Source organism: Nerophis ophidion, linkage group LG06 (assembly GCF_033978795.1).
Source record: "Nerophis ophidion isolate RoL-2023_Sa linkage group LG06, RoL_Noph_v1.0, whole genome shotgun sequence".
Classification (NCBI taxonomy): Eukaryota; Metazoa; Chordata; class Actinopteri; order Syngnathiformes; family Syngnathidae; genus Nerophis; species Nerophis ophidion.
Genome location: NC_084616.1, coordinates 61969692 through 61983982, shown reverse-complemented (window position 1 = coordinate 61983982; position 14291 = coordinate 61969692). Strand labels below are relative to the sequence as shown.

Here is a 14291-nt window from a genome sequence, read left to right as displayed (position 1 = left end):
CCTCTTTAAAAGGTGTTCCAAAACGTGCCTGAAAGACTATCAGACCACGATAAACTAAATTCTCTGGTCTGATGAGACAAAGACTAAACTCTTAGGTGAGGTGGTTACTTGTCCAGGGTGTACAACACCTTCCGCCCGATTGTAGCTGAGATAGGCTCCAGCACCCGCCGTGACCACGAAGGGAATACACGGTAGAAAATGGATGGATGGTGTGAATGCCAGGCATCATGTTTGGAGGAAACCAGGCCAATACCATCCTTACAGTGAAGCATGGCAGTGGCAGCGTCAAGCAGTGGGGATGTTTTTTAGTGGCAGGAACTAGGAGACTAGTCATGATAGAGGGAAAGATGAAGGCAACATTGTACAGAGACATCCTGGATGAAAACCAATGCTTCCCATCCAACCCAAAGATAAGCTTGTGGCTTCCTATTCAAAAAGACTTGAGGCTGTAATTGCTGCCAAAGGTACATCAACGATGTATTGAGCAAAGGCTGTGAATATGTACAATACATATATATATATATATATATATATATATATATATATATATATATATATATATATATGTAGGTGTGGGAAAAATCACAAGACTACTTCATGACAGCAACCACCCACCCACCACCACGAAAAGAATACCTACCGGAATTAATAAAAGGCTATCGATGCTGTCATCTAGCAAAGCTGAATTCGACCAAGCAACCCCCCCGTACCAGAAAGCACTTGATGAAAGCGGATACAACTTCACCCTCACCTATGAACCCACTCCAGGAAACCAACCAAAAAAGAGCAGAAAACGAAACAACATCATCTGGTACAATCCGCCATTCAGTAAAAACGTCTCAACCAACATCGGCCGCAAGTTCCTCAGTCTGATCGACAAACACTTCCCCAAAGGCAACACCCTAAGAAAAATATTCAACAAGAACAACATTAAATTGAGCTACAGCTGTATGAATAACATACAACAAATCATTTCAAACCACAACAAAGCAATTGCAAAAGGACTGCCTACCCCCAGACTAAACGACTCTGAAACCAACAAGGAATGTAACTGTCGCAAGAAACCTGATTGTCCTCTCAACGGAGGGTGCTTACAGACATCAGTCGTTTACCAAGCAAAGGTAATACGCAAGGACATTAACACATCCGACTCGTACGTAGGATTAACCGAAGGAGCGTTCAAAACAAGATGGAATAATCACAACGCCTCCTTTAGAAACCAGACTTTGCGGAATTCTACAGAACTCAGCAAACGCATTTGGAACCTCAAAGACAATAATGTTGAATATTCAATAACATGGCAAATTCTTGCATCCAGCAGACCTTACAACAGTGGTAATAAAAGATGCAACCTATGCTTAAAAGAGAAACTGTTTATTATATATCATCCAGATCTATCATCCCTCAACAAGCGCAGTGAAATCATTTCAACATGCCGCCACAGACGGAAACACCTCCTAGGTAACACATGAGCCAATTACCACACCCTACGCCTGCCTGTACCCACCCACTCTGTGCCCTATATAAACCATTGTATGTGAATGCTTCCATTAAAAATCTCCTGATGATTGAGGGAACCCCTCATGAAACAGTTCTGTAGAGATGAAGTAGTCTTGTGATTTTTCCCACACCTACATATTGCGCTCTACCACGGTATCGAGCACTATTCTCTGGATAATCCAATCAAGACATATATATATATATATATATATATATATATATATATATATATATATATATATATATATATATATACATATACACACACATATATATATATATATATATGTATATATATATATATATATATATATATATATAATACATTTTTGAGGACTAACATTAATTTATTTAATTTTGGAATAAGGCTGTAATATCAACAAAATGCGGAAAAAGTCAAGCGTTGTGAATACTTTCTGGATGCACTATATCTCCTTTTCCCTACAAATTTACTGAATGAACATCCTTTAAGACTGGTGATTGCATAATTTTCGCAAGGTGTCATACTTTATCTTTTATATTCCTAATTAATTGACACACAATTCTGAATATCATTTTTTTACTCCAACTTTCTTTCAACCAAAGATAAAGAATGCAAAGAGACTTGCTACCATAAATTGATAAGAAATAATTTGGAATCATTTCTGTACATTTTCGTTGTATAATCAGTATGTTTTTTTGTGAAAACAAACCTCAAACGTCTTCAAATAGTCTAAATTTAAAGCACTGATGAAACAGTTATTTTCTGTGAACAATGATGCAATGGTAAATGGTAAATACTTGTATAGCGCTTTTCTACCTTCAAGGTACTCAAAGCGCTTTAACACTATTTCCACATTCACCCTTTCACACACACATTCACACAATGATGGAGGGAGCTTGCATGCAAGGCGCTAACCAGGACCCATTAGGAGCAAGGGTGAAGTGTCTTGTTTAAGGACACAACGGACGTGACTAAGTTGGTAGAAGCTGGGGATTGAACCAGGAACCCTCAGGTTGCCTGCACGGCAACATATTGTTTTCTCTAACATGACTAAAGAAGCAAATAGGTGGCTGGTTTGAATGAAGAATGCAAGTTTTCAAACAACACGAGGATCCCCTTTGTCTTGCTAGTTTGTCAAGTTTATTCACAAAACAAAGTTTAAAAAAGGCAACATATAACATAAAAGATCCGGTTATTATATTTTGCATGTTTGTGACATTAAAAAAAAGACAATGTGAGCTGCACTTTAAAAATGGTTACTGCAAATATTGGGAAACATTCTGTCTTTCAGTGACATTATTAAATTACTACCAGTAGATGGTTAGCATAGCCAATGCACTGTAAATGCTAGGGTAACATGTTTCCGTAGTGTAACATATATGTCATGTTTTTAAAAAAAAATGTTATAAATACTTAGGGTTAGAGGAGATAGTAGCGTCTCCCGTTTTGAAGTCTCATGCTAAGCGAGGCTAGGCTTGTTATCTAACAAGAGATCTTTGTTATTATATTCACGGCAGGCTATAGTAGTTTCCCCAAAACATCAAGTTTAGCAATAACAATAAAAGTTGTAGCTCTCCTCTGACATGGCATCCAACAGGAACACAGACACACATTTTTTAGTCTTTCTAGTTTCCTTACCACATACTGTACCGTATTTTTCGGACCATAAGTCGCAGTTTTCTTAATAGTTTGGCCGGGGGTGCGACTTATACTCAGGAGCGACTTATGTGTGAAGTTTATTAACACGTTACTATAAAATATCAAATAATTTTATTTAGCTCATTCACGTAAGAGACTAGACGTATAAGAATTAATGGGATTTAGCAATAAGAAGTGACAGATTTTTTGGCAAACGTATAGCATGTTCTATATGTTATAGTTATTTGAATGACTCTTACCATAATATGTTACGTTAACATACCAGGCACCTTCTCAGTTGGTTATTTATGCGTCATATAACGTACACCAGGGGTCACCAACACGGTGCCCGCGGGCACCAGGTCGCCCGTAAGGACCAGATGAGTAGCCCGCTGGCCTGTTCTAAAAATAGCTCAAATACCAGCACTTACCAGTGAGCTTCCTCTATTTTTTAAATTGTATTTATTTACTAGCAAGCTGGTCTCGCTTTGCTCGACATTTTTAATTCTAAGAGAGACAAAACTCAAATAGAATTTGAAAATCCAAGAAAATATTTTAAAGACTTGGTCTTCACTTGTTTAAATAAATTCATTTTTTTTTTTACTTTGTTTCTTATAACTTTCAGAAAGACAATTTTAGAGAAAAAATACAATCTTAAAAATGATTTTAGGATTTTTAAATACATATACCTTTTTACCTTTTAAATTCCTTCCTCTTCTTTCCTGACAATTTAAATCAATGTTCAATGTTTATTTTTTTTATTGTGAAGAATAATAAATACATTTTAATTTAATTCTTCATTTTAGCTTCTGTTTTTTCGACAAAGAATATGTGTGAAATATTTCTTCAAACTTATTATGATCAAAATTCCCAAAAATTATTCTGGCAAATCAACAAAATCTGTAGAATCAAATTTAAATCTTATTTCAAAGTCTTTTGAATTTCTTTTAAAATTTTCGTTGTGGAAAATCTAGAAGAAATAATGATTTGTCTTTGTTAGAAATATAGCTTGGTCCAATTTGTTATATATTCTAATAAAGTGCAGATTGGATTTTAACCTATTCAAAACATGTCATCAAAATTCTAAAATGAATCTTAATCAGGAAAAATTACAACTGATGTTCCATAAATTATTTTTTTAATTTTATCAAAAAGATTCTAATTAGCTACTTTTTGTCTTAATTTTTTCCGGTTGAATTTTGAATTTTAAAGAGTCAAAATTGAAGATAAACTTTGTTTCAAAATTTTATTTGAATTTTTTTCGTGTTTTCTCCTCTTTTAAATCGTTCAATTAAGTGTTTTTTTCATCATTTATTGTCTACAAAAAACCTTCCGTAAAAGGAAAAAAAATGTACGACAGAATGACAGACTGAAATACCCATTTTTTTATATACCGGTATATAGATTTATTTATTAAAGGTAAATTGAGCAAATTGGCTATTTATGGCAATTTATTTAAGTGTGTATCAAACTGGTAGCCCTTCACAGAAGTAGCTCTTGGTTTCAAGAAGGTTGGTGACCCCTGACGTACACTTATTCAGCCGGTTCTTCACTATTCTTTATTTATTTTAAATTGCCTTTCAGATGTCTATTCTTGGTGTTGGGTTTTATCAAATAAATTTCCCCCAAAAATGCGACTTATACTCCAGTGCGATTTATATATATATATTTTTTCCTTCTTTATTATGCATTTTCGGCTGGCGCGACTGGTGCAACTTATACTCCGGAGCGACTTATACTCCGAAAAATACGGTATATCCTCAAGTATGGGGTGGTATTATTTCAGAGAGGATAACTTCTGTTAAACACATTTATTTACTACTAAACGGAGGCCTAAAGATGCTCACACTCAGGTTAACCAAGCGAAAAAGCACACTTCCCAGTGTATAAACACAATCACATCCAAATTAAATACAACACAGCAGGATTACTAATGGTGTTTTTTTCAACATCATATGTACAGCAAAAAAATATTTCATAACTGCTAAAGCTCTTTCAAACAAGGGGCTCATTTTACCCACGGTGTTGCCAGGGCGCGGCCTCAACATTATCCTTTCTTGATTTCCATCTAGACGATGTGTGAAAAGAGGGAGGGACAAAACAGAAAAAGGTTGCACATTCTCTCTCACTTAAAAGAAGCTTTAATTCTGAAGAATTCAGCATTCCAACATTATACCTGTGGGCGAAGGTGGCGCCGCTCCCCCCTCACTCGTCACTCGATAATCTGCACCGACTTGTAGGCATTCGTGGTGTTTTCGTTGATGAATGACAATTTTCTCATTCCCATCTGTGGATTAAAAAGGAGGAGTAGTTAGAATAAGAACAATGAGCTCTTGCTCCAGAAAAGAGAGGGTGTGTGTCAAACGCCACAAAGATGAGCCGAATAGTGAACGTGCGTCACAGGATGGATTTATTTGAACCATTTTTTCACACGAAATTTGCCAAAACAATTGACAGAGTTGTTAGATTATCCATGTTTCAGTACTGTTATCTCCTTATGTGAGTGAGCTTTTGCTCATAAACTTTATATGTTTTCAGGGTTCTGACTGACAGAAATGGCTTCACAGTTCTCCCGTCCAAAGGCAAAACCTAGTAACTCACTTCTAGCTGATTTTGAGAAAACAAAGGAAAACCAATCTATCTTGATGCTGTCTTACAAAGATCTACAAAATCATCAAACGTATAGATGTTTTCTTGAGCTTTCATTTTCTTGCCGATTGAGCCATGGATTGAATCTGCTCTCATGAACGTGTGCCCTTTCTCCAGATATTTTATCACAGTCTCGGATGGGCCCCATTCTGCGTTTGCACATTGGGCAAGAGCCGTGTACAGCGTCCAGTTTTTATTTTTGACCTCCACAGTTATCTGCCCAAAAGAGTATGCAAGGGGAAGAATCAAGAACAATACATTTAATGAAGGTGCTTGCAACGTCCTGGGCCAATCTTCCAAATATCCCCTCGTGCCATAATATCACATAATCAGGTTGACCGTCGGCCCCCATTCGTGCAAATGTCTCATTAAAGACAATAAGGCGACTGACAAAGAAGCTCCGATTGGTCCCTTGAGATACTAGGTTTTTCTGTTGTATCTACGCGGTCATGTGGTAGTTGCTAGGTCCTGCCATGCGCATAACAGCTTACTTACGGAACAAATTACAATATCGCATACACTAATGTAAAGCACATCACCTAGGAACTCCAAAATTATCATCAGCTCAGTTTTGACCAAAATTGAGTTACTGGGTTTTGCCTTTGGATGGGAGAGTTATGGCATGCACTTCAGTTTGGTACTGTGGATCGCTATAAAACAACATTTTATTTCTTGTTAGGGCTGCAACAGTTAATCGAATAGAAAAAAGCTTCAATTTGTATTCTGTTGCTTTGAATAATCGTTTTATGAGCGGAACTAAAAACATATGATCAAACCTGGACCGCATGAAGTACCCAGAATTTGAAACATACGGACAGAGTTTCCACACAGCCGTTAAAAATAGAGCGCAGAGTGGTGGTGTGTTGGTGCGTGGAAGCGAACACCAGAGTTGTATTGTTTTTCGTTTGTTAACGAACTTGTTGTAAGTGCAATTTCAATGTTGATGATTTAGCAGAACAAATTAAGGTTATTTAAACTAATACTCATCGAGGCTATAAAGTAAAAGGAAAGGAAAGTACCAATGATTGTCACATGGTGTGTTTTATCCGATTATTCGGATAATCAAACAGACTAATCAATAGATTACTCTATTACTGATAAAATTGATATTTGCAGCCCTTATTTACAGTACACTGTTAAATGTATGAAAGTGAAAGTGTATTTTTAAAGACAAGTGACATGAACGCGCTGTGCAAAGTCTTAAGGGAACTTTTGAAATAACACTATTCCACACCAAATGCTAAGTACATTTATAGACCAGGGAGCCACACAAAAAGTAACGTGAAGTTCCAATTGACTTGACTGTGTGCTTAATGTTAAGTATACACAGAATGTTTCCCTTGTGGATTAATACATTTTGTCTGAGTCTAACTTTACTGTACCCACTTTGGGGCAAGTGCAAACAGCAATGAAATTGTAAAACATGCTAAAATCTACTTTTGTTTGCACATTCATGGAAAGTTCTGGTTGTTGTCATGCAGTATAAAAGAATACGAGAGAGTAGTGTTGTTAAAGCATAACCTGTACAGTACGTCACACTCCTCCCTCAAAGTCAAAGCTAAGTAAAGTGTGTTTTCTTGACAGCTATTGCAGAATCTGAGCTTTAAAAGTGTCTTTACCCTTATTAAGGCTCTCATTTTTACACCTCCCCACTATAGATGGTGAGCGCCGAGAACCAGTCTGCCAGGATTCCAGAGAGACTGTTTCTGTATTCAATGAACGTCTTGGGTGGGGCTCGACAGAGAAAGTGACAGCGCAGCCAGAAAAATAACCCACACAAACCCACATGCCCATCCCAGCTCGGTCCCTACTGCTGCGGGTGCAAGGACATGTGCAAATACAACCTATGTGGACGTGTTGTGGAAGTATTAAACGTGCATGTTTAATTGATTACCTTTTTCAAAGTGTTCTGCAAATTCTTGTCATTCCATAGATGGTAGAGAAAGACTGAGGCTGCTGTGCTGCCTTTGGTTAAAGAGCTGGGACAGGAGAGGAGAAGTCAAGTTATGTAAAAACAGCAACTTAGAAATGTGATATGTCTTAATCAAATATTTTTACCCTATATTTTGATGTAAATACACGCATGACTAAACAAATTAAAGGCAATATATTGTGATTCATACACTCAACATGTTCAAACCAGTGTGTATATTTAGTCTCAATGTGCTTGTTTTTTTAAATTACCGTATTTTCTTGAGTAGCCGCCGGGCATGTAATATGCGCCTGCCTTGAATTACTACCGGGTCAAGCTCGCTCCCTGAATTCATTAGCGCATGCTTACTTTTACCGCCGGGTCAAAGTCGTGACGTCACGAGTGACGTTTCCCCTGTCGTCATTTCCAAAATGGCGGAGTCTTTTTTTTTTTGCTTTTACTATGTGTAAACCAGGGGTCTTGTTCCACAGCCATACAGATCACACTGATGGTTGTGATATAAAACAACTTGTCTTTAACACTCCTACTAATATGCGCCACACTCTGTGAACCCACACCAAACACATTTCTGGAGAACATTGGCTCTGTAACACATTATAAACGCAACATAAGAATTACCCAGAATTCCAATACATCCATGAATCTTGGCTATATTATACACCCGCTAGCACCAAACATATAATATAACACAAGAGGTAATAAAGGAAAAAACTAACAGTTGAAATAAACAGACTACTATCCAATAAAAATAATAAGCAATCCTGTACAATATACAAAACACTATAAAAATACAAAATACTGTACAATATACAGAACAAGATAACAGTACCGAAGTAATAAATAACAATCAGTGTCGGACGTATTGCACTCGAAGGGTAGTATTGCACAGTAGGGTATTAGGGCATGATATTGACTGACGTAAGCTACCTCGCTATGTCAGTCTAAAAATAGCTACGCTACAGAAATCACGACTCGTTTCAAGTAGCTAGGCTACTGCCAAGCTATTGGGGTATGTAGTTAAGCTACATAGCTTTGCTATATGTAGCTCGTTACTGCCCGTCATTGACATTGGGGCCTGTGTTTATACTGGAATCTGATAAATATCACATTTTACTTGCACTGTAAACATCCATCCATCCATTTTCTACTGCTTGTCCCGTTCGGGTGTCGCTGGAACCTATTTCAGCTGCATTCGGGCGGAAGGCAGCGTACACTCTGGACAAGTCACCACCTCATCGCAGGGCCAACACAGATGGACAGCTAACATTCACACTCACATTCACACACTAGGGCCAATTTAGTGTTGCCAATCAACCTATCCCCAGGTGCACAAACAGTCAGCTGGAAACAAATATGATTTTGGCTACTGTAGCCTGCAGTGTAAACGTAGTCCTGATGTAGTCTGAATCTGATGCAGAAAGTTTAGATTTGAAGCACTTAGACTGGGGAAAAATATCCGATCAGTGTCACTTTAGGGCAGTGGTTCCTAACTTGGGTTCGATCGAACCCTGGGGGTTCGGTGAGTCGGCCTCAGGGGTTCGGTGGAGGTCAAGCCACACCCGACTCATCCTGTACATCAGACCTGGGCAAATTAAGGCCACATGCGGCCCGTTAAGCTTTTCAATCTGGCCCGCCGGACATTCTCAAATATTTTTTTTAGATCTTTAAGATGGAAAGTGTAGCTGCTATTATGATGTGCACTCATGTTTTATAATGATCGTAAGTTCTGAACTATTCAAAGTATTTCAATTGTTGAAATCTCCGCTTTTGCATGATATACTAGTTACTATGGTAATCTAATTAGTTACTATGGTCATCTAATTAATTACTTTGGTCATCTCAGTAACAGCAGCTCAGACCAGCCACTAAGCAGTGTGGGTGGGGAGTGTTTCCAGAGCCTAAAATGCAGGTGTCAGGGACAGACGCGGAAGGAGATTTTTACAGTATATTCATATACATCAGATTTTAGGTGGGGGTTTTTTTGTTCTTTTTTACCATTTGCATTCATATTTCACTGTTTGTTGCATTTTTGTTGTGTTTCGCTTGATTGTACAATATGTGGATGGAGAAGGGGGGTGATGTTCATATGTTGTCAATATTCAGTGTTTTATCCTTCATAGTTAATATTGTAAATCCCACATTCTTTATTTTCATGTACATTCCAGGGGTCTCATTCAGTAAAAAAAATGTAAAATTAAGCTGAATTGAATTCCTTTCTGAATGGGAAATGTTGATTTGGGATCCGAGTGTTTTGAGTCAAGAGCTCTGTCACAAAACCAATTAGGCTGGTAAATTGAGGTTTACTGTACATGCATTATAACATGCATTTGTTATTACGCAGCTACAGACGCCATGCTTGAGCTAGTGAGCCACACTGTTGACTAATGGCGACCAACCACTGCCCAGTTATTATACTTGTCGCTGATAGGCTCAGCGACAGTCAGTGTCCTCCGTCAGTGGAAGGAATGATACTCGTCTGTAGGCTGCCGTCACAGGATCAACAAATCTCCCCATAATCTAAAACAGGGGTCGGGAACCTTTTTGGCCGAGAGAGCCATGAAAGCCAAAAATTTCAAAATGTATTTCCGTGATAGCCATATAATATTTTTTAACACTGAATACAACTAAATGCGTGCATTTTTAAGTCAGACCAACATTTTTAGTTTATAATAAGTCTCTTGTTCTTTTTAATAACAGTGTTATTCTAAATAAATAAATGATAAATGGGTTGTACTTGTATAGCGCTTTTCTACCTTCAAGGTACTCAAAGTGCTTTGACACTACTTCCACATTTACCCATTCACACACAGATTCACAAACTAATGGAGGGAGCTGGCATGCAAGGCGCTAACCAGCACCCATCAGGAGCAAGGGTGAAGTGTCTTACTCAGGACACGGACACAACGAACGTGACGAGGTTGGTACTAGGTGGGGATTGAACCAGGGACCCTCGGGTTGCGCACGGCCACTCACCCACTGCGCCACGCCGTCCGTGTAAAGTTAACCAATAATAAATATAATACTTCTTACCATTAATGCGACATCTTGAACAGGTGCAATAGAAAACGGATGGTTGGATTAAAATGCATGAGAATGTTTTATAATTTGAACTTTATTTTTAACACTGTGATTACCAGCGGAATTATTAATTACTTATCGTGTTAAGCAATGTCAGCTAAGATTTATCCGAGAGCCAGATGCAGTCATCAAAAGAGCCACATATGGTCTCTACTTTCCTCTAAACGAGGGAACACTGTACTATGATTACTTTCACGTATCAAACTTTTACTCTCCACCTTAAAAGTGATTCAGAATAACTCACGCATTCTTGCTAATGTCAGTCAATGTTGTCACCAATTTCTCGTCAATAAACTTCTTGCTGGCCTCCGGGTCCGCCATCACCAGATTCCGCACTGTGTTGCAAGCTGTCGCCACGGTTTCATCAGAGTTGCCAAGCTCCCGGGGTCCAGCGGAGAGGAAGCCTGCGAGCTCTGGTAATACATCTTTGGCTGCAGAAAATATATACGAGATTCAAAACTGCTGCAAGGGAATGAGAGGAATGAGTGAAAGCGTTTGGCGGGAACATGTAATGCTTCTCACCCATGGAGGTGTGCAAGTTGCTGCCCCGACACATGTTGCCCAGCAGAGAGACGGCGGTCTTCTGAAGGCTCTGGTTGGGTGACTCTAACAGAGGAGTTATGTGTGACAGAGCATTCAACTGCTGGACTAGAATCTGACCAACGCCGCTGGACCCCTGAGACAGATGAGACTCACCTTTACCAGTCATACGTTGTATGAGCATGCTTCCTACTTTCCTTTGATGTAATTTTTTTCTTTACATTGTACAGTAATATATGCTGAATATATATTTTCATAAAACAGTCCGTTCTAAATATTACAAATATTTTCTTAAATCATCGCAAGGACTCATATTGGTAACCTACGTCCAAATGGATGCCAGACACTTTAATATACAGCAGATGAAGGAGTCTGGTCAATATACAAACCCCATTTCCATATGAGTTGGAAAATTGTGTTAGATGTAAATATAAACGGAATAAAATGATTTGCAAATCCTTTTCAACCAATATTCAGTTGAATATGCTACATAGACAACATATTTGATGTTCAGACTGATAAAAAACAAATTTTTTTCAAATAATCATTAACTTTAGAATTTGATGCCAGCAAAACGTGACAAAGAAGTTGGGAAAGGTGAAAATAAATACTGATAAAGTTGAGGAATGCTCATCAAACACTTATTTGGAACATCCCACAGGTGTGCAGGCTAATTGGGAACAGGTGGGTGCCATGATTGGGTATAAAAATAGCTTCCATGAAATGCTAAGTAATTCACAAACAAGGATGGGGTGAGGATCACCAATTTGTAAGCAAATTGTCGAACAGTTATAGAACAACATTTCTCAATGAGCTATTGCAAGGAATTTAGGGATTTTACCATCTACGGTCCGTAAAATCATCAAAATGTTCAGAGAATCTGGAGAAATCACTGCACGTAAGCGATGATATTACGGACCTTTGATCCCTCAGGCGGTACTGCATCAAAAACCGACGTCAGTGTGTAAAGGATATCACCACATGGGCTCAGGAACACTTCATAAAACTACTGTCAGTAATTGCAGTTGGTCGCTACATCTGTAAGTGCAAGTTAAAACTCTATTATGTAAAGCGAAAGCCATTTATCAACAACACCCAGGAACGCCGCAGGCTTCTCTGGGCCCGAGCTCATCTAAGATGAACTGATGCAAAGTGGAAAAGTGTTCTGTGGTCTGACGAGTCCACATTTCAAATTATATTTGGAAACTGTGGACGTAGTGTCCGCCAGAACAAAGAGGAAAATAACCATCCGGATTGTTCTAGGCGCAAAGTTCAAAAGCCAGCATCTGTGATGGTATGGGGGTGTATTAGTGGCCAAGGCATGGGTAACTTACACATCTGTGAAGGCACCATTAATGCTGAATGGTCCATACAGGTTTTGGAACAACATATGTTGTCATCCAAGCAACGTTATCATGTACACCCTTGCTTATTTAAGCAAAACAATGCCAAGCCACTTGTTACAACAGCGTGGCTTCGTAGTAAAAGAGTGCGGGTACTTTCCTGGCCCGACTTCAGTCCAGACATGTCCCCCATCGAAAATGTGTGGCGCATTATGAAGCGTAAAATACAACAACAAAACCCCGGACTGTTGAACAACTTCGGCTGAAAATCGAGCAAGAATGGTAAAGAATTCCACTTCCAAAGCTTCAACAATTAGTTTCCTCAGTTCCCAAATGTTTATTGAGTGTTGTTAAAATAAAAGGTGATGTAACACTTTGGTGAACATGCCCTTTCCCAACTACTTTGGCACATGTTGCAGCCATGAAATTCTAAGTTAATTATTATTTGCAAAAAAAAAAAAGTTTATGAGTTTGAACATCAAATATCTTGTCTTTGTTGTGCATTCTATTGAATATGGGTTGAAAAGAATTTGCAAATCCTTGTATTCCACTTATATTTACATCTCACACAATTTCCCAACTCATATGGAAACGGGGTTTGTAATTAGTGCATCCATATCGAGAAATAGTTACTATATTGATCCAAATCACTCACTATTTCTTTGCTGGCAGTCAGGTTCTGCAGTGCGCCACTGCACGCTTCCAAAGTGGCATCTTTCTGGGACGTGCTGAGTAGAGACAAGTAGGTCTTCATGGCTTTGGGATCGCACAACAACTTAGCGCCTTTTGCAACTTCACCAGTCTGTTCTTCATGAGCATCGAATGTAAACTGATGAGAGAAGAAGATGAGGTAGAGGTCACGTAGGATACCAGACTAACAACAATGGAGGTTTGAGTAGACAGTTACCTGCTTTTGAGCCTTACTGCTTTTGGGGCTGAAGCAACCAACAGTCTGTTTTTTTTTGCCATATTGGCTGTCTGTTGAAGGGATGTATTTGGCAAAGCATTTTGGGGACTCGGTCTCCAGCTTGTAGGTCAAATTGTGGAGGATACATGCACAGTTCTCCACGGACTACACAAGAGGAAAATAAAGCAACTATGGTTAACAAAACATAATTTCATTAACAAAATATCGACCTAACCAGTAAGAGTTCTATTGTAATTCAGGGCCCCATTTTCACGTGTGCCAAAATAAAAACAATTTTCCCTTCCCCGTGACTTACAAAATAATTGGTACCTGTTTTTGTGTAGTAGGGAACTGCATAAGTCCCAGAATTTTTAAATCAAATCATGGACGCATGGCGGAGATATTTATAAAACAATATTGTTTTCCTTCATACTTCCTCCAAATAGGCAGTTTGGAATTTGCCCAATTTGTGACGTTTTTCCAATTGGTGACGTCAGCAGATGTCTCCATATATGGTAGAAATTTACCCAAAGAGCTTTGCAGGAGTCCGCCATTTTACACTGTAGTTGATAAGTGCCTTCTTTTGCTGTCTATTCTTGTTGTGGGACAGTCTGGCTCAAAGGGTTACCCCCAGATTGCCACTATATATTTGGTGGGGGGCATGGCTGGGGGCGTGGTCAATGTGACCTCATCATGTATATTGTGTCACAATCATTTTGA

At 38.6% G+C, this 14291-nt stretch overlaps 1 protein-coding gene across 1 annotated transcript in view; it reads right to left on the bottom strand.

The window, feature by feature from the left end:
- Positions 1-2600: 2600 nt before the first annotated feature.
- LOC133555068 (plakophilin-1) overlaps positions 2601-14291 on the bottom strand; it is a 42326-nt gene continuing 30635 nt past the window's right edge. Inside the window, exons 9-15 of the mRNA XM_061904511.1 lie at positions 13572-13736; positions 13320-13493; positions 11304-11457; positions 11026-11212; positions 7665-7749; positions 5298-5408; positions 2601-5189 (exon numbers count right to left, since the gene is read on the bottom strand). Of these exons, the coding sequence (XP_061760495.1) occupies positions 5334-5408; positions 7665-7749; positions 11026-11212; positions 11304-11457; positions 13320-13493; positions 13572-13736 (840 nt within the window). The 3' untranslated portion in view covers positions 2601-5189; positions 5298-5333. The remainder of the gene's footprint in view (positions 5190-5297; positions 5409-7664; positions 7750-11025; positions 11213-11303; positions 11458-13319; positions 13494-13571; positions 13737-14291) is intronic.